Source organism: Parambassis ranga, chromosome 19 (genome assembly GCF_900634625.1).
Source record: "Parambassis ranga chromosome 19, fParRan2.1, whole genome shotgun sequence".
Lineage (NCBI taxonomy): Eukaryota > Metazoa > Chordata > Actinopteri > Ambassidae > Parambassis > Parambassis ranga.
Window position 1 is genome coordinate 7,851,798 of NC_041039.1, and position 23,022 is coordinate 7,874,819.

At 39.4% G+C, this 23,022-nt stretch overlaps 2 protein-coding genes across 2 annotated transcripts; one reads left to right on the forward strand and one right to left on the reverse strand.

The window, feature by feature from the left end:
* Window positions 1-513: 513 nt before the first annotated feature.
* ghitm (growth hormone inducible transmembrane protein) lies at window positions 514-5,077 on the reverse strand. Its single transcript, XM_028430940.1, has 9 exons — window positions 4,991-5,077; window positions 4,432-4,593; window positions 3,324-3,426; window positions 2,987-3,098; window positions 2,760-2,901; window positions 2,475-2,583; window positions 2,125-2,313; window positions 1,166-1,337; window positions 514-1,087 (listed from the first exon to the last, which is right to left on the reverse strand). The coding sequence occupies exons 2-9, from the start codon at window positions 4,567-4,569 to the stop codon at window positions 1,000-1,002; spliced, it is 1,053 nt and encodes a 350-aa protein (XP_028286741.1). The 5' UTR covers window positions 4,570-4,593; window positions 4,991-5,077; the 3' UTR covers window positions 514-999.
* An 811-nt stretch (window positions 5,078-5,888) lies between these two features.
* chst3b (carbohydrate (chondroitin 6) sulfotransferase 3b) lies at window positions 5,889-11,370 on the forward strand. The gene is made up of 3 exons (XM_028431277.1): window positions 5,889-6,130; window positions 9,036-9,246; window positions 9,359-11,370. The coding sequence occupies exons 2-3, from the start codon at window positions 9,167-9,169 to the stop codon at window positions 10,578-10,580; spliced, it is 1,302 nt and encodes a 433-aa protein (XP_028287078.1). The 5' UTR covers window positions 5,889-6,130; window positions 9,036-9,166; the 3' UTR covers window positions 10,581-11,370.
* The last annotated feature ends 11,652 nt before the right edge of the window (window positions 11,371-23,022 follow it).

The following is a 23,022-nucleotide window of genomic DNA, read 5'->3' on the forward strand; positions in this document are numbered from 1 at the left end:
CATGCATGAATCATACGTGTCCTTAACATGAACATGATCAGGGAAATTTAAACACTGGTGGCAGCTGGGTGACGCACGTGTATGTGCGTTAATGAAACACCTGCATATTTACAGATGTTAGCATCTGTTGCAAGTGCCCTGGTTTGAAGGTTTAATTTTGGAGGAGCAGCCAGATGGTGGACAAGAGGATTACTGCACTAAGCCTTTGTCAACTGCTGTGGCACACTGAATGTTTATAGGGAAATACAAGGTGGAGTGGTGGTGGTCTATCAGTCTGGTCAGTGTGGATAACAAATGTTATCAAACGAAACATTTTGATTGGTTGGTGTGAAGGGTTAAAAGTTAAAGTTTATACAACTCTTGATTTCTCATATTACATTTTCCTACATTAAAGGGCCTACAACTGAACATACCAATTTCATAAAAGGGATATAGGACAAAACGGATTGCTTTATACTTTAAATTATTGATGACTGTTTTTAGAAAAGGCCAAAAAAGTGAATAAATACATTCTTCTGATTTGTTTTGTTGTTTATTGGAATTGCAGAAGATAAATGAATGTCAGCCTCTCTAACCAGTTACTGCAGTGCAATGTCAGTGAGTTCGGTAGCAAGTACATACAGAGCAGTTATTGTACTGTGTGTTTAACTTTAAATCTTTTTAACAGAAACACCATAAAATGAAAATAAATAGACAAGATGGTACAAATGACATCTGAGGCAGGCAAAATTATACAGACAGATTTAACAAATCTGTGATCTCTCAGGGTAAACCAGACACTTCCAAAAAGCAAGTTAAGAGCTCTGTCTCACTGTGCTATTAACGTACAACAATTTATCTTATCTTTGTTTTCTTTATTCAGTGCAATCTATGTTTTGCACACTTGCTAAACCCGATAAGACTTGTGTCTAAAAGATAACACCTGTTGTATGCTGCTAGTGATTAGGAGCAACATCTTGTTTAGCTCTGTGAGAGATGAAACTGAAGTTATCATGACTTTTACTTCCTTCTGTTGCCTCCACCGTTTGCCAGAATCATCACCAGCCTCATGAAAATGTTCAGAGTGTCCATGTAAATCCCCATACACCTGCAAGATCAGTCAATATATGAGCAACAGAAATCACAGATTTGGCACATAACACATGTAATTCCTGGGAAAACTTACGCATTGATGGGGTCATATTTCTGTGCAGCGTAGAGTGGGTGTGTCTCAGCCCTCTTGATGACTTTCTGTGTATCATAGAGGAGGAACATGCTAAACAGGATGAGACCTCCATAGACAGCAACTGAGTACAGGCCTGCTCCAAACGCTGAGGTGGGCGGCAGGAACATTGATCCTGAAAAAAAGGATATAAATATATATTTTTAATAAATCCAATACTTTTAAATAATTCTCTAGAATTCTCTAGATTTGTTACAGTGGGCTGCTCATATTGCTCCAAATATAATTACTAGAAAGATTTACACTAATGTCCTGTTTTGTGTGTGCACACTATCAACCCCGTTTGCTATATTGTAACAATGTTTAAGTTGTGATGTTTGCTAGCAAACTAAAACAATCATATAAATAACCTGTGTAAGAGAATATGAGGGAACATTTTCTGCTTGATTAACCACTTTACCTCAGTGAAATAGACATCAACTGCATAGTTACTTTGATTACTTACTTACTGTAATATGCAAGAGCAAATTAATTTTTAATTTACAAGTTAGATATTCTGTTGCTGTGTGATGTCAAACAAATTAATCTGTATGAATTTGCCCATTTTGTTTGTGTGAAAGCTAACATGTTCCATGTGATATACTCATCAGATTGGTTCTTTATGTTATGTTGCTGTTATTATTTCTAACATGATACTAAAAAGAGCTTAGCAGGGTAACGATACCCAGTGCTTACTGTTTAACAGTTTAATGTATTCTTGAATTAAGCATACAATAGAATAGTGTGTACTAACCAAGTACAAAGATATTTTACTCAAAGATACACTTTGTATTGGTACATACAGTTTATTTACACTCAACTTAAGTCCATAATCAGACATCGGGTCAAGCTCACAGTGCCAAACATGCAGCTTTTCTTATTTGTTTATTCCAGGGTTCTGACAGGAGTTGTATTATACTCACCAAGAGAGGAGGCAAACACCACTCCAAAGCCAACAGCTAATGGTCCTCCCATGTTTAAGAACTTCTCACTCGGGGCACACATGGCCACAGTGGACAGACCTCCCACGATGCCTGCAGTGTACCACGCAGCCCTTATCATCAGAGGTCCTCCCAGGAGAGTTAGGGGGGCGATGACAGCACCCATAACACCTTATCAATACATAAAAAAGGTAACTTAATGCCAATTTAAAGACAATTATCAAACAAAAGAGGTATCTCTGAGCCTTTACATGACTGCCCTCTAGTGGACAAATGAGGAAACTGCAATAAGTAACAAAAAAAACAAGTTTCTGAAAGACAAATGCGCAAACCTGCGTGAAGCATCCAAGCAAGATGTTTAGGCATTGGGCTGTGTTCATATGAAATGGACCTGACCAGCATGCCGGCGCCAATCATAGCAGCAAAAGTTGCTCCAATTGCCTGAGTTTAAACAAATAGTAAGCTTTCATATTAATGGTTTCCTCTCAAAACTTCATCAAAATACATCCAAATCATCGTTGAAAAGTACAGATATAACTAAACCAGCTCTATGGTGCAGTTACATTTTAAATAAATATTGCACTGCAGCAATGTTCCCATTGACATGTAAAGCTTACCAGCCAGGATCCTCTCATCATCAAACCCATAAGTGCTGGGGTCCGGCTTACAGCCACTGCTGACAGAGCTGTCAGTCCAACACTGCCTGCAAAGTACATGTAGGTGGATTGGATCCTGTCCTTCACATACTGAGGCCAGAGCCTGTAGACAAAGTAAAGAGAGCCTTTACATGCTATGACACAATTACACTATATACTTACAACATTTTATACAATTTTATACTCACACTGCCTTCTCAATGGCACCAATTTCATTGGACATTCCAAGACCATAGTAGCACAGAGCCCCAAGGCCAACTGCTGCACCCCCAGCCAGAATAATTCTTCCCATGCTGTCAACTAGGACCGAAAAAATGTTTCTTTAGACACAATTTTAATAGCACAGAATTTAAATACCAAAGTGCTAAAAACAATTTGTTCTGAAAACAGAAGCTGACATGATTTGGTTCACCACAAAAGTCTGCAAACCAAGTGCTCTCATTATGTTTCCTGTTTCTCATGATGTGTGATGGTACTGGATAAGCAACAGTGATAAAAGTATGAAAGGTGTGGAACTGCATTTACTTCTGATGGCTGTATCTGTTGCCGACTCAAATGCTGCCTCTTTGAGCTGGTCTCTGGCTGACCTCACACGGCGGAAACCAAATCTGGCCTTTGAGGAAAAACCCTGAGGAGAGAAGAATAAACTTTTTAAAGGTAAAATGATGCAACCTGTACTTAATGTTTCAGTAGACAGAAACTGAATAGCTATTAAACAATACTGTTAGTTTATTAAAACACAATGCCAGATAAGACATAATGTTCCCCCAAAGCCTTTAACATCTTCTGTATGCTATTGTATTAGGCAGTGGTTAGATTAGTGCAGTTTATTGTGGACACTGCAAGTAAATTTTAATTTCTCACCTCTACCATCATAATATTTTACTCACTCCTATACTAGGGATCACTCTGTATTGGGGCCAACATTTCTGTTTTTTTACAAAATTCCACAGGATGCCAACTGAAGCAAACATGATTGCTGATAACATAATTTATCAGAAATGCTTTTATCCACATTTAAACAACTAAGATGAGGCATAATAGCAAAAACATGACAATCACAGGACAAAGATTGTAGTGGTAGATTTAAGCCTGTGAGCTGAAAAGAGAACATACTACTAGAAAAGGGCATTTCCTGAAGAAAATGCAAGTTTGATTGCTGCAGCTGAAGCATTTTTTTGAATGAATGAATTTTTTGAATTTTCTTTTAATGTTGATGTGAAGGATTGCTCTGAATTGCTGGAGAATCAGAGCAATTCAGAGCTTTGTATGCCTCTGTGTGTCAGCATGGTAACAGCAGAGGAGACGATTCGGAATTAGACAATTCTGAATACAAGTTTAATAGAGCAGCATCTAATGAATCTAATGAAATGGAGTCTGTAGCTTGACATTTGTAGGGGGAGGGCTCTCTCATAGACTCCCATGTTAATGAATGACAACGAAATTGCTTAATATTTGAAAAACTAGTTGTTGACCTGGAATTGCCTAGCAACGGCAATCAAACTAATTAAGAGTTTCCTATGACTAATCTAATCTAAGGTCTAATCACGGAACGTGTGGAACAGTCTGGTCAAAATAATTGAACAAATACAACAATCAAAAACAGAAATGTTGCAGACAAACTTGACAGTACCTGCTGGGGTCTGAGCAATGGCGTACAGGCCTTCAGGGTAGGTGTTCTCAGGGCTAAAGATCCCTGTGTCAAGACAGGACGGAGCCCGGCGAGCGGGACACTCCTCAGACATGTCAGCCTCGCCGCCAACATGGTCATAATATGTGATTATCCAGTATCAGTCTAAAGGAGAAATAAGCAGTTAGCTGAGAGACATAATACACTCCGGCTTTAACAAATTTTCTATCTTATCTTATCTATCTTCACAATTTGTGAGAAAGTGAGACCAACAAAGACACTTGGTGAAACACGAGAAGTTAAACTGCAATAAAAACCATTACAGATAGAATATAGAAAAGTAATTGATTATATAACTAAAATAACAATATTGTGTATGTTTGTATAATTTAGCACGTAACTAAGCTAGCTACCATTGCGCAGCACAAGCTACGTAGACTTTAATCATTAGCTTAGTAGCAACCTGCACTCTACAGCAAACAAGTTAACATTATAACTTAAAATTGTGTTAAATGACTGCTTACTTTAAAACACAAAGCATAGTAAGTACAACGTGACATACCAACAACAACGTCTGTCGTTCACCTTTACAGAGAGTGAAGTGCGCAAGTTTCTGACGCAATTGTTTTGCAACCTTCCTGAAAATTCTCTGCGTCATCATTGAGCGACAGGTTCGACGGGAAATGTAGTTCAAAGTCAGGGAGCATTTCATAATTTCATAAAACGGTAATGCATGGTTGAAAAGGTATTAGGATACTGAACTATATAAATAAACCAATATGTTAATAATAATAATTACTAAAAAATAGTTAAATAATTACATTTAAAAAATATTCAGTGTCAGTGCGCTTCAGTAGCCTATGTTTGTGTACGAGATGCAGTGTAAAGCATAGCCTATATACAGTATGTGAAAAAAGTGATGCCTATACTGCAATAATTATAAGCGGCACTAGGCTACAACTGTTGGATATTTTATATATTAGGATATAATTCCAGATATTTTCTAAAAAGCATATTTTGTAATAACTAATGTTAGATGTCAAATATGGTAGAAAAGTTCCCTTTGTGATGTTCTGGTTTGAAAAATCTGGTATATGACGTTATAATGTGCTGCATTTGCAAGACTTCATGAAATATAAAAACTGACAGAATCATTCGCATGTCTTGTAAAAAGATGCACTATGTACTGTTCGCCACTAGGTGGAGTGCGCGTCCTGTTGTTGCGCTTAAATGAAGCGCTATTGAAATCTGAAATCGCCCAAAAAGTCAAAAATTGATGGTTAGGCCAACGCTCTATTGTAAATGTATTGACACATTGATTATGTTGTGTTTAAAGCGTATAGAATCACATTAGTCATTTGTCATTGGTTCTGTAAGGGGCCGTGTCAGTGCGCTCACTGCCTGAAGCTCCGCTCCTTTGGACCAAAGTTTCTCGTGTGTGATTCAGTGAGTCGCAACTGTCGGACAGACATGTCATTCAGTTCACCGGGCAGCCTGACCTGCAGCCTCCTCAAACATGAATCAATCCGATCTGCAGGTTTTACTCACTAAAATCAGCCCCGCCGCTTGTTTTGGACCGGATTGTTTTCTGCCACACATGTGAATCAGTCTGGTGAAGTAATGGGATTAATTTCTCCAAGGAGTCGCTCAACTTCACGGATGAAAAGCGGGACGCCTTCAGACACCGCAGCTCATCGTAATGGTGGGTATATGGAGAGCGGGCAAGCTGTTCTTTGCACATTTGAATGACACTTTTTTACTAACACCATCGGATAAGAGGACTGTTAAAGCAAATGTGATGTAGCTCACAGTAAAGACACGTGTCTTCTCCTCAACACAACAGAAAGTTTGATATCCTTATGATCATTAAATGCAGCACATGAACCCCAAGACATGCAGCTTTTTTATTAGAAGTCTGCAGAACTTCTGTGGAGTAAAGTAACAGCTCATTTGCCCCCAGGCCACAGTAAAAGTGTAAATGCCAATGTTCTTGGATCTGCTGTCCAACTGCAAAAGTCTAACCTGCTTGCTTGCATGGCAAAGCTTACAACTTCACTGTCTTTTGATATGTTCTAGTGTTTTTTGTTTGCTTGTTTTTTTTTTTTTGTTTTTTTACCTAAATCAACTACAGAGAATGCCTCCACCCATCTCTAACACCTGATTGTGCCTATATACTAAACTAATTCATTAGTAGTAATTTATAGACCTATAAAGCAAAAGGTTGGACTTAAATTACTGGTTACCATAGACAAAAGTAGCTCTCATTGAAATGAGAAAACGACTAATTACTTAATAATTACAATGCTGAAAAAGATTAAAATCAGAAAATTCAGTAATACTAATAATATAATAAACTAATATTTGAGATTATCCTGAGATTAAAATCTGAATTCCAACATCTCAGAGTATGGCTAGAAAAATCAGTTCATCCAGGACTTTTTACAACAATGGATACCAGGGTTTACTGTCTTTTTACATTCAAAATACATCTCTTTACATGCTGTATTTAAAGAAGTCCTGTCATCTGTTGGCCAATGAGATCTGGAACAGTCTGTTAACACAGTGCACATACAGTACAGTGTGCACAGTACAATCTCCTGCAAAATGGGCTAGGGTGCTGGGTAGTTAATTGTCTTCACATAAGATTTACATTAAATAAGAGGCAGCTATTAAAAGCATTTGTAACAAGATGATAAATGGTGCTCTGGCGGTTTTGTTATGAGCAGATGATCAAATGTGTCATATGCCTCAGTGGTTTGTGAATATTCAAGAATGTCAGCTCATGTGTTTCTATTTTTTTAACTTTACACAGCAGATGCAATAAGCTGAGATAATTGGTGTACATCTAATTTACCACAGAAATGACAAAACATCAGACTACTTATTTTTTGATGAATTGGTGATGTAGAATATTTTTATTTCAAATTGTATGGGGAAAACTGCACGTTCTAACCAGCAGAATTACAGACTGCTGTAATCTTTGTCATCCACTCAGGTCTTATTCTATCAGCCAGTCATAATTTGTCCTTTACCACTCTAGTAAAAAATACATCAGAACAAATATACTGTGCTGTTAAACAACCATTATTGGCATCAGTGATTTCCATTGGTGCAGGCGACTTTTTGACTTGTTACATCCAGAACCTTCGCACTGACCCTGTGACGTGTGAATGACCCAGGAGTTTATACTTTGCAGTCTCAGCCCGAAGGGGGGGTTTAGAGTCACTCCTGTGTAAAGAGACCTTTGTGGTTGTGGCATGCGGCAGGGTGGTGCAAGACAGAGCTGACTTTTCCTCCCAGTGAAAAACGTGTCTCAGTGCTCAGGCTGTTCACCTTTTCATTACACGGTGTTCCACGTCAACAGCGCTCTGTTGGAGCTGTAAACTTCCCATTCCCACTCAGAGAATTTCACATACCGTGTCCAACCATTCCCTCTGTTTAGACTGCAGTCATTTGGACCGGCTTCTGTGCTACAAACTGGCCCAGGACAGAGGTTGCAACAGGATGTCAGAACTGGACCTCCAGATGTGTTGCACAGAAACCAGAAATGAGAAATAATGGTCATGAATCAGGCTTTCCCACACATTGCTGCTTGTTTCATGTCAAACACTTGAGTACCTTGTAGCTCTGCAGGGCCATCCTATTAACTCTTGCTGTGTTATTGACCCATTCACTGGCAGACAAGGCAGGATTATGCTAAAATCTGAAGATTAGTCAAGGATAAGAGTCAAGCTGCCAGTTTTTAAAGTATGCTATATTAATCTTACAGGAATGTGTGAGATATTCACAAAGAAGCATCATTAAATCCACCTTATCTTAACTGCCTTCTCTCTTCAGACTCAGAACAGTACAGAATGGCTGCCAGACTCAGAGAACTGTAATTTATGGCTCTGTAACAAGCAGGCTTTCCCCTTCAGTTCCAGCACAGTTATACCTGTTAGAGACGTGTGTCAGTCTTCACCAGTAGCCCAAATCACAGAGAGGGTCTCTGTTCAAGACATCCTCCCAGTGTTGACAGGGAGGAACAGCTGGCAGTTTGGACATCAAGCTGCTGTTACCTACACCAGTTGGAGGTGGAGGATTATCACTGCGAGCCAGACGAGTCAGTTTTTTTTTTGCGTTTTTTAGCGTTGCATTTGTGGAAATGCAGTTTAATTGCCTACATAGTTATTGTTGCCTGCTTGTTCTAACTTATAAATACAGTTCATAAATGTGCACTAGTCCTCACTCTTGCATGGTGGGTGGGCATGTTCTTGAAATGCACTGGTGCACTTAGAGATAACAAGAACTTCCTGGTAGGGAGTGGTTTAGATTCCATTGAATTTTCTCTTTATCTCTTTAATAGGGGATATTTTTGTCCGGGTAAACACCTGTTTTGTATACAGTGACTATTTGCATATCTGACAGAAAAAGAAATTAAACCTAAAAAGGAGAAGAGGCTCTGTTTAACCACGACTTTGACTCGGCATTACTATGCAGTTTTACAGTTTTATGTCCAACAATGGGGTGTCAACTTCCCTCAAAAGAAGAAGTACTGAGACACAGTAGTTGTTCACAGCTGTGCAAAAAAGTGTAACTGACAAGCTTGATGTCCATTTCATTTACAGGATGAAATATACAATATACAACGAGGAATACAAATAACTGGAAGGCTCTTTAAGAAGGCAACTGGAGACCTGTGAGATTGGCAGAATCTATTAAGAAGCAGCACCACACCCAGCCACAGCTACATCCAAGAATGAGGATCAAATACACAATATCCATTGTCTTTTTTGTGGCACTTGTTATCATTGAGAAAGAAAACAACATTATCTCAAGGTGAGTCCATTTCAGGTGTCAATGAATGGAAGTGTTAGGCAGAAAGTAAACATGATGTTTAGTTCAACAACAAGATTAGATACTGTAACTGGTGTTCCTGTCACATTTACAGGGTGTCAGATAAGCTCACCTTAAAGCAGACCACCCAGACCCCTCTACAGCCCAGTGGTTTCTCCCACATTCTGGTGAAGCACAATGGTTCCTCCCCTTCTCTCAGCAAAATGGACTTCATGCTGATGAAGAGGCGACTGGAGAACTACAGTGAGCACCAGGAGGTGGCAATAAGGGGCAGGAAGCACATTCTCCTGTTAGCCACCACCAGGACTGGCTCCTCGTTTGTGGGCGAGTTTTTCAACCAGCAGGATGACAACATGTTTTACCTGTTTGAGCCCCTGTGGCACGTGGAAAAGATGTTGACTCTGGAGACCGGAGGCACCAATGCCACAGCAGCAGCCAAGGCATACCGGGATGTGCTCCAGGAGCTTTTCCTCTGCAACTTTTCCCTGCTGGAAAGTTTCATCGATCCTCTCCCTGTAGACCACATCACAGCAGCGCTATTCCGCAGGGAGTCCAGCAGCTCTCTGTGTGAGCCGTCTGTCTGTAGTCCTGTCATCAGAGGAGTTTTTGAAAGATATCACTGCAGAAGCCGACGCTGTGGGCCCCTGAACCTAACCATGGCATCTGAGTCCTGCCTCAAAAAGGAGCACAGGGTCATTAAGTCAGTTCGGGTGCGGCAGCTGGAGACCCTGCGTCCTCTGGCTGAGGACCCACGCCTTGACATCAAATTTATTCAGCTAGTTCGGGATCCTCGGGCTGTATTGGCCTCACGCATGGTGGCCTTTGCAGCCAAATACAAGAACTGGAAGGAGTGGGCCACAGGGGGGGATGTGCCTCTTGATGATGATGAGGTGAAGAAGCTTAAAGGCAACTGTGACAACATCAGGATGTCTGCCGAGGTCGGCCTTAGACAGCCACCATGGCTGCGCAGGCGTTACATGCTGGTGCGGTACGAGGACATCGCTCGGTTCCCCATGAGAAAAGCATCAGAGATGTACAAGTTTACAGGAATCCCTTTCACTCCTCAGGTGAAATCCTGGATTCTGAGGAACACTCAGGCTTCCAAGGAGACCAGCGGCGTTTACTCCACTCAGAAAAACTCCTCTGAACAAGTAGAGAAATGGAGATTCAATCTACCATTCAAGATAGCCCAAGTCGTACAGAGAGTGTGTGGGCCGACGCTGAAGCTTTTTGGGTACAAATTTGTGAGCAGTGAAGAGATGTTAACAGACAAGTCTGTTAGTCTGATTGAGGATAAAGTCTTCAACTTTTTATAGACACTAATAGACATGAACTTGTGCCTTTTTCTAAGAACTCTGCTTTGAATGATATTTATTAGGATCTTTTTTCTGATACAGAGCTATATATTTTATCATAGTCTGCTATTTAAAGTTTTTTTTACTATTTAAAATAGTCTAATGGAGGAAATAGTTGTTAAGGAAGAGTGCTTGAATTTGTGATTACAGGTTATGGGAAAAACAGGAATGTTTTTGCACTAATTTATTTTTCTCTCCAACTCAAACAGTGCAGTCGACTTATCCTGAAAGCCTGTCCCATAATAAATTGTAAAGTCCAGATAGCTGCGGGTTTTATGAAAGATAGGAAGTAGTTTTAAACACACAGTCTCCAACAACTCCCCATTTATTAACAAAAGCTGCAGTAAATTAAGATTTAGAAGCAATGTCCTATGCTAATTTATTTATTTCCTGCCTTTGCTAATAGGTCGTTATGACTGCAGGCCTGAATGTGCTCCACAGGCTCTTTCACCCTCTCTACAGGGATAGTTTTTTTGCACATCTATACTGTAGTTTGTTGTACATGCATGTGTGTAATTTGGCTAAAAGTTCTTTGAAGTTGTTTTCATGACTGTAAGGACCCATCATGTAAAACAGATGTTTACACTGCTACTGTACTAACATTCCAATTGCAGCTGGTTTGCAGGATTGTGTAAGGTTTGTCGGCAGGTCTCTGTCTGTTGACACAAGTCTCTTAGCTGGTGATGATATTTTGGCCCAGCAGTCTGTTTGCTGATTTTGAGTCTGTGCTTCTTGAATTGTGTTTGTTGCAATAAACCTCCTTTTACATTTACTGTTAAACGTCATTTTTAAGGGAGGGTAAAATCGAACACCTGTGAAGACTGTAGAACCCCTCGTGTTTCACTGACAATCTGCTTGTAACTTACACCCTGTGTTTGCTAATGCAGTCACACCAAATTACAGAAATGATATTAGCAAAGGGGAACAAGTAGGCGCCAAGTATTCGTCTATCAGCAGTACAGCTTTAAAAATGACCACAGTTGAATCAACAGCTCCTGACACTCAAATAAGAGCACAGCAGTGCTATTCAGCATGGTAATTTGGTTATTAGATGAGCTGTTGTGAAGCCCTCAGACTAGTATTGAAAGTGCTGGACAGAAGACTCATCTGTGGCTCTGAATTGCTGTAGAAATTGGAATTGGATTATGGCTCAGAAATGTCAAGGTTGTCCCTTGTAAATGTGGTATTTGTCAGTCTGTCCAGATCATAGCATGGCTCTTGCTCAGTGAGCTTCTGCCCTCTTTACCATACTGTAAGTAGAAACCTACATGTGCTACTTTGTCCTTAGAACCTCTGTAGGCGATAAGACGTTGAGACCAATGGCCTCAATGTATTTTCTCAGACAATAATGTTTCAATTTTCAGTTACATGTTACAGAAATACCACAAACTTCAGACATTCTGCATTGTGATTCAATGTAAATCTACTAGTTTAGGTTGCTACCTTATCTATTAGCACTCACTTTTCTTGAGAAAAATGCATTTGAAGAAATTCTGCAAGACCAAGAGTCAGTGTCATTGTGTGAAACACAGCCACTCTTTACTTTTATTTGAATCGTCATTCAAAGTAACTTTTTAACCGAACTATTAACTATTTAACCAAATGTTTCAGCTTGCAGTACGCCGACTGGTTTGTCTCTAAGGAGGCAGTAAGGAAGGATACTGTAGAGGCAGCTGCACTGACTTCCACAGTGTTTACCACTGTGGGCCTGGCTATTTATGTCTCCCAACCTAGTAATTACCCAAACTTTACATATAATGTGGTCCAAGTCATTTTGGTCCACCTGACCCCGCCCGTCATGACAGACATGCAGAGAGGCAGTCCTTCATACAGGCTTCCCTTTTTCAGAATCAGAATCAGAATCAGAATCATGTTTATTGCCATGTAAGTGAAGGGGGTTCAAGTGAAGTTTGTACTTTTATTCTCTTTTCTCACAGAATGGATATTTTTTGTCTTAACATTTATTCATTCATCCAAGCCCTCACACAAACCCCTCTCTCTCTCTCTCTCAACAGTCCAGTCTATTCATGTAAAAAGGCATTGCCAGGTCTGAAGCATCAGGGTCCATACCTAATGAGGAGAGGTTCAGTATTCCTAAACTCTTATACTGGAGGGACTTTATGTGGGACGTGTGGAGGGTGGAGTCACTATATGGTTGGGGCAAATATAGAATAACCACTTTCCACTGAATTAAAACCTTCTCAGCCCCCCTCCTCCACAGTAAAATGGGTGCATTTAGGTAACCACACCCTCATTCTCTGTTTTTTTTATTTTTTTTTTTTATTTTAGATACTGTATTAATCCCAGAGGGAAATTCGTTACGGCTGCTGCACAAGCAGTGTCATACAATGACTAGCAAGGCGCGCCACAGGCTAGGGTGAAGTGTCTTGCCCAAGAACACACAACAGTGACTAGGGAGGAGTTGGGATCGAACCACCAACTGTGAGGGGGTTAGAAATATGCAAAAGCAGGGATCTGAATGATAGTGTGCGTAAGAGCTGTGATAAACAGACACAAAATTGAGGTAATTCAGACATGTCTGGGAGCTGCACATAAAACATGTGCTGTTGTGGGTGATAATGATGGTTTAGGAGGAGACATAAATCTAAATACATGGCAAATGATCGCACACTGAGGAATGCAATTCATAAAACTCAGGTTGTTGGGTGAGATAATAAGCAACTGTGTGAGAAGTGGGGACAGAATATCACTGTGCAAGAGACAATGCATTTTCTATAAGTCATGGTAAACAAATGGATATACCTCTAATACTGCTGATTTGACATATGCGTATAGAAAGCTTTACATTGCATCAGCTTTAAAATCTGTGTATAAGAAGCAATATTTTTGAGCCTGCATTCTGCTGCCATTTATTGACAATTTATAAAGTGTATGTGAACAGAAAGCAAGACTTTCTTTTTTTCTAATTTTGTGCTTGAACAGGAAATGGTAACCTGTGGATTTATGAGCGCTGTTATTTTTCTCCATATACAACCATGGGACAGACATCAAACGAGCTGATGTGGTTGGGTTCCTGGGCACAGCTGCGCTGTTGTGTCAATAAAGTTGCTGAAAGCAGTGTTGCATGTGTATGAACACTGTTTTTCTCCCTGTCATACACCAACGGTCCCACTTATCTATCTTCACTCATCTAGAGAGAAGTTTGACAATGTGTAAGTGTATTGTGTCACAGAGGAGTTTTAAAATTACAATTAAGCAACAATTAAGTATTTATATCATGACTCAATAAAGTACTGAGTAATGTTTTATATTTGTTACTTATGTGGCACGTAATCCATTTTTTTCTTCTTCTATAGCCTCCACTGTGGCTGACAGCTGCGCTAAAAACCTTTGACGGAACGGAAATTGGAGGCCATTTTCCCTGAAATACATGTTAAAATTGACTCCAAGATGTGGGCAGAAGCTCAAGCTGTCTGACCATTACAACCACCAAAAAGTATAAAAACACAAAATAACAATAATTGTAATGAATGTGGTGGCTGAATAAAAAAAACACACAGTAACCAGTTTTCAAAACTATGAAGTCTCCCTTTCTGAGGTTTTAGCCAAAAATCTGTTTAAAATAATCTGTAAATCTTATTGAATTCATGAAAAAAAAAACAAATCCAGTGTTTCAGTTACAGCCTATTTTAGTTACAGGGCAGGAGGGTAACCACCAGGGAGTTTCTCCAAATACAGGCAAATTTGTAACCTCCCAACTTTGGGTTCCTTTGTTTGCATTTGTTTTTCCTGGAACACCCTTTATCGTTTATCATTATGACCTCAGTATTTATGCACAGCACTGCCAACACCTCAGCCCCACATGGAAATGTAAAGGCCTCTCTAAATTTAGATGTCCATTCTGGTTTAAAATCAACATTTCATGTGTTTGTCAAAGTAGCATGGCATTTAGCTTCACTCAGCCCCCCTTCTCCAACACAAACAATGGCTTTGTGGGTGAGGGGTGAGATAAAGTAAATACTTGGGGTTAGGTCAGCAGGTGGTGCAAAGAAAACAAGATGACAAAAGGCTGATCTGATTCTGACTGAATAGGTGTCATTCCAGTATTTACTTATCGTTTCCTCTACACCCTTCCTCATCCTTTCCTAAACCAGATAATTTAAGGCTCCAGAACAAATTTCTTCCTTGCTAGAGAAACACAGAACTTTAAGAGGGCTCTGGACACTGTGCTTTTGTATGGATTTTTACATTACAGAAGGCTGTAATGTTAAAACTCTATATCAGCATCACATAAAACATCATTATTTCCTAAAAGTCTGGGTTGTTTGTTACTAAAATATCGCATAGCTGAAACAAAATGGGCCTACTGTAAGCACCACCATTTGCATTTTGAATTAAGGTTTGTGAAAGAACAGCTTCTTCGGCCACAAAGCTTCAGTCTTTCCTTACATCAATACCTCCTTTTGTGTCAGCAGCTAGCTAGAGTGAAGAGGTCTTTAAAAAAATTTAGTGCTACTGAATGGGTCACTCCATTTGTCCCACACTGCTGGCTCAGGTCCAAAAACAGAGTCTAAGTGCCTTTCTGCTCCCACTGTTAGTCACAATAAAAACAGGCATTTCAGGCTTAAAAGCAGCAGAAGGTGCAGGGGTGTCTAATGAGAAACATCATGCATCATACACAATATTCCCATTTCCCATAAGATGTGGTGCTGATGCATTTACCAATTATAGATTAATCTTAATGACAGGCCTCTTCGTTTTTTTGACGTAACAGATGCCATGTGAGCACCCGCCATGTGATGCCGCTGCATGGCTGCCACAGATGAAAGGGTTCAATAAAGATGCAGAGTAAATGTCTGCAGAGGACCAGAATGAGTGTCCGTTTTTACATTGAGGAAACATAAGTGGTGAACCGAACCTCAGACATCCAGTTGTGGACTTTTATTACCACCTTTCTCCTTGCTCTGATGTTTGTCTCTTGCTCTTAAAAAAGAAGCTGCAAATCATGTATCCAAGGAATGCAGACAGTTTATTTTGATTGCAAGTTGAACTATAATTACAGTCTGTGGCACCCTGTTGTGGGTTTCCGGAGATGTGGAGATGTCATTTTTTAAATATTTATTATTCTGTGACACATCTAATAGGATCAGTGGCACAAACAGAGCAGTGTGCTGCATTAATGACACACTTATGTCCACATTTAAGCACAAACAACATGGCTAAAATTAACTTAACCCTGTCCTGTGTGCCAGCTATGGCAGTAACTCCTTCAAGAGCAATATGAGGAACACATGGTCATTCGTCAGGCTTAATCTTACAAACATTTACTTAAAATGCTATTTAAAGAAGATTTCTAGATTCAAGAATCAGACAATATTTGGTAACAGTGACCCCTGTGGACATTAAGGGAATTGCAGTATAAACCCTGTAGCTTCTGTGCTCACTTTTATTTCTAACAAGCTCTCTTGGCTTTATTAGAGAGAAAACAAGCTGAGCTTAGCTTGGCTACCTTTACTCAGCAGCCTCGCTAACAATCTTCGCAAAAACGTATCTTGTTACACACTTAATTTAGCATTACAAAATGTCTTCTTCTGTCTTCTGTCCTGTTCTATCTCTGTCTCCTCTAAATATACAGTGTAAGTAAATTTTTTTAGAGAAAGGAAACAACTCAGCCCTTTCTAAAGTGGCCACTTACTGTGATTGCAGCAGCAGGAAGAGAAGGAACATTTTCATACCTTTGCCTCTACCATTTCTCATACACAAAGCCGCTCTATTTCTAGTGCACAAGGCTGTGGTTTTTGGAGGGTGCAGATAAAGTACAGAGCTAAATTCCCCTCAGAGAAAAGTGTTATATAAAGAGCAAGCTAACATTTACTTTTTTTATTGCAAGATCCTTATCAAAGAAATTGAGGGAGAATACGATATTGTTTCATCCCAGTTCTGCCTCTGCCAATCTTTGTCTTATTTTGGCAATAATATGGCGATAATACTGCACTTTGCATTTTGTGTGTGTCGACCACTGTTGTGCCCTGAAAGGACAGGTTCAGTAGTTGCAGTCTAGTTTTCCAGCAGAATTAAAAAAAGCTGTCCAGTTGGGCAACACAATACAGTACAAGCCCTTTTTCAGCGCTGTGCACCTGCATGCCCCAGAGAGGACAGATTCAGGTGTGCATACTTTTGAACAAAGAACAGAGAAGACATATTATCATTGTTATTACTATTATAACTACAGGGGCATGGCAAACTGGACGGGTGCTGCACATACCGCACAGCACAACCACTGCCGGCCTCAGAGCCGTGTCCCCTCCAGCTACAAAAACATCTGTGTGCCACTAAAATGTGCAGAACAGGTGGTAAGGCCAGGACCCTTCATTAATGCCTGATGACAGATGAGCACCAGTGTGATTGGACTCAGAGCTCTTCTCTTTGCGCGGCCTGACAATGTGTGGGTTTTGTGTTGCACTGTGTAAACCGCTGGGATTCAGGAGGTCATTTGGGGTTAGCGTAAGGAGCAATTTGTGGTTTGGTTTATTGTTTAAGGACACTTGTGGCTCTAACTCTCTATACCACCTGAGCTTTAACCACCACTACCGTGTCTACAAAAATTTCAAGGGTCCCCCTTCCCCCCTGCTCCTATTTACCATCTTTCACCCACCTTGGTACTGGGTTAGTTTGTGCAGGAAGGAGGCCCCTCTGAGGGGGAAACACAACTCTCTTTGCTTTTCCGAGGGCTGCAGTCGAGCTTTGAAGATGGAACACCTAGTTTTTTGTATTTAGGAAATTCGGCACAGTTCATCTGTGAATGTAAAAAAAAGAATGTTTATGGTGTTAAAATATTTTTTTTCATTGGTTTCATGGTTATTTTAAGTATTAAGTAAGTGTATGTTTGTAATAAAAATAAATGTAAACTACAATGTCAAATTATTATCTGATTCAAATTATAATACGATGTCTCATGTTAGATGAGACATCGTAGAAAGTGGAGTTACATGACACGATTGTTGCCAGCAAGAACCACAAGGAACGCGTGTCTCCTGTGTGGCTCGTCAATGGCCGGTTACTCGCAGCCAGTTCCCATGCTCACCCTTGACTTTTCTCTTTCACAGATGCTACTAATCAAATCTCTGGCAAGCTGACGTGTAACCCAGCGGCTGATAATCTGATGGGAGCAGCTTGAAGCCGGGGGGTGAGCTGTGTGAGCTGTGACTGTGGCTCCCAGGACTCTCCAGCTGGGTCACATGCTGGTGCCTGGTTACAAAGAAAGATAACATAGCATGTGATATAGAAGCCAAAGCTTGATTTTCATGAAAATAGTTTATTTTAGGTTTCACAATGGGTTCAGCAAGTTAACCGAAACACCGAAAAAAACAAGGCAAGGTATTTTATTGTTAATGTATAGATGCAATGGATTAAAAACAGCGTGGTTGACCGGTTTTACACGTAAACCAAGGACCCAAAGTCAGACTTGAGCTCCACCTTATGTGTGGACTGATGTATATTTATTTTGTTATTTTCAAATTAGTAAATACACATAAGCACTGTGTATGTGAACAACAGAGACATTCAGAGTAATCTAAGCAGATAATCTAAGCAAATGAAAAGTTTTATTATTATTAATTCTTTTTAATAAATGTAACGTTTTGCGATGGGATGAAAATCACACACATGGCAACAGAAACTAAATTATATGCATATTACACAGTATTTAAAACCCTTCCTGTGTTACAGTGTATTTATTTAAAGCTACAGTAAACAAAATTAAATAAAATAAGAATAATATGGGCCATAAACAGATCATAAAAGTGTAAACATGCTCTCATGTGTAACATTTTAAACATTTGCACTTGTTTGTTTTATTGGAGGTTGCCGTGACTACCTCTTTTACCATTTACCGTTTATTAGCTTTTATTTTCTCAGAGCAACGCTAACAAGCACAAGAGATGGGAAAATCTGTTAAAGTATTGATTGATTTTCCTGTCTTAAAAGATATATTTTTTTTGCAATAATCCTTAATAGTTAAATTGCTGTTACATCAAAACAAAGATAAAACACACATAATACGATCCAATGAATTACTTTATAGACTCCTTACTGGGAGAAACCAAAGCTGTAAGAGCATAACTGCACCTCTTAAAAGAGATAATTCATATGTTTGTGCTTTGACTGCACGTCAAACTGAACAGGGAGTAAACACCCACTGCACAACTGTCTCAAAACTCTCAGTTTACGTGCAAACTTCATGTGCAACCTTTAATTTAAGCTGCGTCTGGTTTTACACAGTCACTGATTTTAAGAACAAAAATACAACAACAGCTCTGAAAGTAAGTGAACAAACCCTCAGAGCTATATACAATGCTGTATGCTCGGCTTGGGTGACATGCTAACAATTTACCAGAGAGGCCACCTGAGAAAACCAAAGGGAAATCTGCTGTTTTTGTGTGGCCTCTATACACCAAAGACATTAAATTGTTAAAGTTCCAACATAATCTACGGATCAGTCTGGAGAGACCTGTCTATTACCATCTGTCCCTGTAGAGGTCAGCATCTTCCAACATATACCACTAACAGCTAAACCTTGTCCAGCAGCAGCAGCACAATGATCCACGCCCAGTCATCACTTTAACTAACGTATATATTTTGTCTCTATGTGACATCATGATGATCTTCTCCTCTCCAACAACTTTTTATTGTTCAATTTACAGCCTCACACCCGCACAGATATATTGTGTTGACAGATATATGGCAAACTGTGCTGAATCCCAGTGACTCTACAAACTTGTAAACAAAGAAGTTTCCCATTTCACCCTCTTCACTTGTAAGTATGACTGCATGACGGCTCAGGCTGGGAGTATTTCCTCCTATTTCTGATGTCCCCTTGAATTTTCTGATGGGCTAAGTTTGCACAATGGCCACAGTCCTAATTGTGACTGAATAATAATAATAATAAAAAATGTGCACTGGTTTCCTTGTCTGGACCATCTGGATGGTTTCTTCTGTGAGTGCTTCCTGATTTTCTATAGCAAGGAAGTGTGAGGAATTACCTCTTCAAAGAGATGTGTGCCTCACCAGCACTAATCCTCAGTTAATGGTCAGAAGGAGCAACAGACCCCAACAACCTCACAGCCTGCAGAGGTTTCATGTGCATAATTCCTTTGCCAGGTGAAAAATAACTCAGAGGCATCAAAACACCCTTTTCTTGTGACAGCATTTTTGTAGCATCAACTGTGGAGGAATAGTAGAACTTTTGAAAGACAGGGTGATCATTACATGCTTTATTGTGAGGCTGCTGCTGGAGTGGTTTGTTCTGGTGACTCTGAGAAGCAGGCACAGCTCTCCCTGGTGGCCTCAGGCTGAACCAACAGAGCGTAATTTGACTCACAACTCTCCAATTTACAGAATTAAGGGGAGACATGCAGGCTGTATTTATTCTGCTGATCTGCGCTCAGGACAAACAGGCTTTACAAGAAAGACACTGATGAAAAAGGAGACGTGTGCAAGTTAGGATTTATAACTCATTTTGCTGCAGTGCTGTACAGACAGATTTGTAGTGCTTCAAAGTCAAATGTTTACTCTGATACAGGCACAATTAATTGGGATTAATACAGTGAAACATGGCTGTTTCTGCTGCACACATGTACAACAGATGCCACTGAGCCTTGGGGAAGCACAAACACCTCACTTTCACGTCGCTGATCTCTCTGGCTGCTTTGTAATGATTTAGCATTTGTTCGCATTATTCAGACATCTCAGTTTGTGGCATGTGACCTGTCAGCGCTCGTTACAGGACGGATAAGGCTGAGGAGGTTTGACACGCCTAGACCGCTGCGCCCACAGAATGCTGTGAAAATGCCAGCCTGTTAATGTGCGAAACTAATGTTTAAAAAAAATGGTTGCAATATTTCTTAAATAATTTAACATCCTTATGATTCAGTGCTTTCCAATGTGTTATTTATTTATTGAAGATGAAGATGAAAATTGTGCAGTAATTTCTCTCTGAGGTATGAAAACACTTTGATTGGGAATTTCTAGATTATTTCTTCTTCTCTTCCAATATTTATGCCCTCAGTAATGGATATCAAGACACTTTTCAGCTAATGGCTGAGGAGATCAGCTAAGCAGAGCGTCTATTGGTCAAACCACAAAATGTTGAATCTTTAATCGCCTCACCTTTTGGCTAATTCATAATTTAGTGAACTGGGAGTGAAGCGTTTAGCTTTTCCTGGCTATGGCCCGCTAAGTGAAATGGTGTGGAAAGTGTGAGGTCATTAACCTGTTACAGGTATGTTTCTCTCCTAATAATGTATTCCACCCAAGTGTGACAAAAAAGAGGGAGAGCTCGTTGACAAGTAGGGAACAGATATTTGATTTTTTTTAAACTTCATTTAAGAATATTTAGGTTATAAAAAGTTAATATAGTTTTTTTTTAATTAGGAGCGATATCCCTTCATATCGGGGTGATATTTCCACTCTGCTGCCTGTGGACTGATACAGGAAGTCTCCTATGCATATCACAGTGTGCCCATTTACAGCACTGAATCCTTCAGATTCCTCAATAATCAAGTGTTCAGCCTTAAATAAGATTGCATTTAAACAAAATGACAAGTGAAATGAATGTATTTAAAATAAAGTGTAATATATTTTTTGAAGAGTGATAATTACATCAATTTAAACATATTGTTTTACAGTATTAGGAGATGTTTACATTATATCTGAGCACAATTTATACACCGAACATTATAATGACGACATTAAATTTGCACAATATGCATCATATTTTTTTGCCTTAATTATATATATATATGCAATATGTCTGCATATCAGCAAGCCTTAAAAGGATACATTTCTGGATACTATTGCTTCTTTCTTTGTTTATTTTTGATTTCCGACATTATTTTTTTTTACCACTTTCATGAAAAAATTCATATTTGAATTGTTTTTCAGCCTCATGTGGTGAAAATCTATGAAATAAAGTACAATAAAATGCAGCAGAAGCAAAGAGAGTCCAATTTTTAATCAGTACTTCATGTTTGTTATTTATCCTAAATTATTGTAAATGGCCTTTGGTTCTTATTTTGTCCATAAATTATGTTGCTCCTCTTTATCCATATCAACTCTAGTTTAATATATGGCACATAAAACAGATATTCCTGCATTATATTACATTCTCTTGCATCTGCTCTTCAACAACTCCTGCATACATCTTAATGTTTTCCTTTGACTCTGTAAAGACGCGGCCATAACTCCTGACGTTTATTGATCCTTCAGCCTCTGTTGAATTTATTTCTACAAGTCTATACAAATCTGTTTCTGTGCAGCCTATTGTACCAGAGGGGTTAATGTATTATACAAAGTGTTCAGATCAGGGATTAGATTTTCCCCCAATTCCATCAGTCAATTCTGGGTGCTCTCCGGGGCATTCATCATTTTGACAGTTGCAGATAAGGCAATTATTTTCCTCAAGCAACTACAAAATGTAGACAAGTGCTTTTGTGACAGTGTGTCTGTTTGAGGGGGGGAACACAAATATTATTCCACCAGTCACTGATGGCACATATTGCTTGCTACAAAGCAATATCCTTTGTAACACAAAGGAAAACAGCTGTTATGAGCATTTCTGCGTCCTAATGCAGTTCAGCGTTTTATCTTCTTACAGTGAGTTGAAGCTCTGTGCAATGATTCAATTAGATGTCATTACAAATGGCTTGGTGTTCTAGACTTGTTTCTGCTGCTGGACTGAATGTTTACCCAATAGCAGAGGATGTATGCTATTAAACTGATGCTCTTATTGTCATTTAAATATCAGTTACATTTGTTTTCCTGGGCCACAATAAAATGGGTTTACAGAGATATTTGATGTTACTACAGCATCATGTGCATTGTTAGCACACAAAGAATCACACTGAGCAGCCCCACAACCACAGTGTAATCAGATTTAATAGATATTGTGAGGAAAAGAAAACCAGTTAGTTATACCTGATATTCATATAAAAGCACACAATATCCACCCAACTGTTCTGAGCTCTGTTCCCTCAGCATGGCCGCATACATATGTTAAATCTGTATCACATCACAGAGGTCTTTTATATGAGGCAGCAAAGAGCAGTCTGTGATCTCCACAATAAACCCCTGGGGGGCAGCAGAAGACCTTCATTTCTGCACAAGAGCAGCTGCTTACCGCTGACTTACACCTCTGTCACCCAACGCTGAGGCTCCAGTCAGGACAAGATTAAGGCTGCTGATAAATCTCTTCAAAGAGAAACAATAAAGTTTCATCTCTCAAAACAAAAGGCTACAGAGAAATACTATTCTGTCTCTGTCTTTTTTAGAGTTAAACATGATGTGATGAATTTTGAGTTGAACACCATAATAGAAAAATAAAATATGTTTATAATCAAAAGTAAATATGTATTTTAATTATGTATCTCTGATATGTATTAGATAG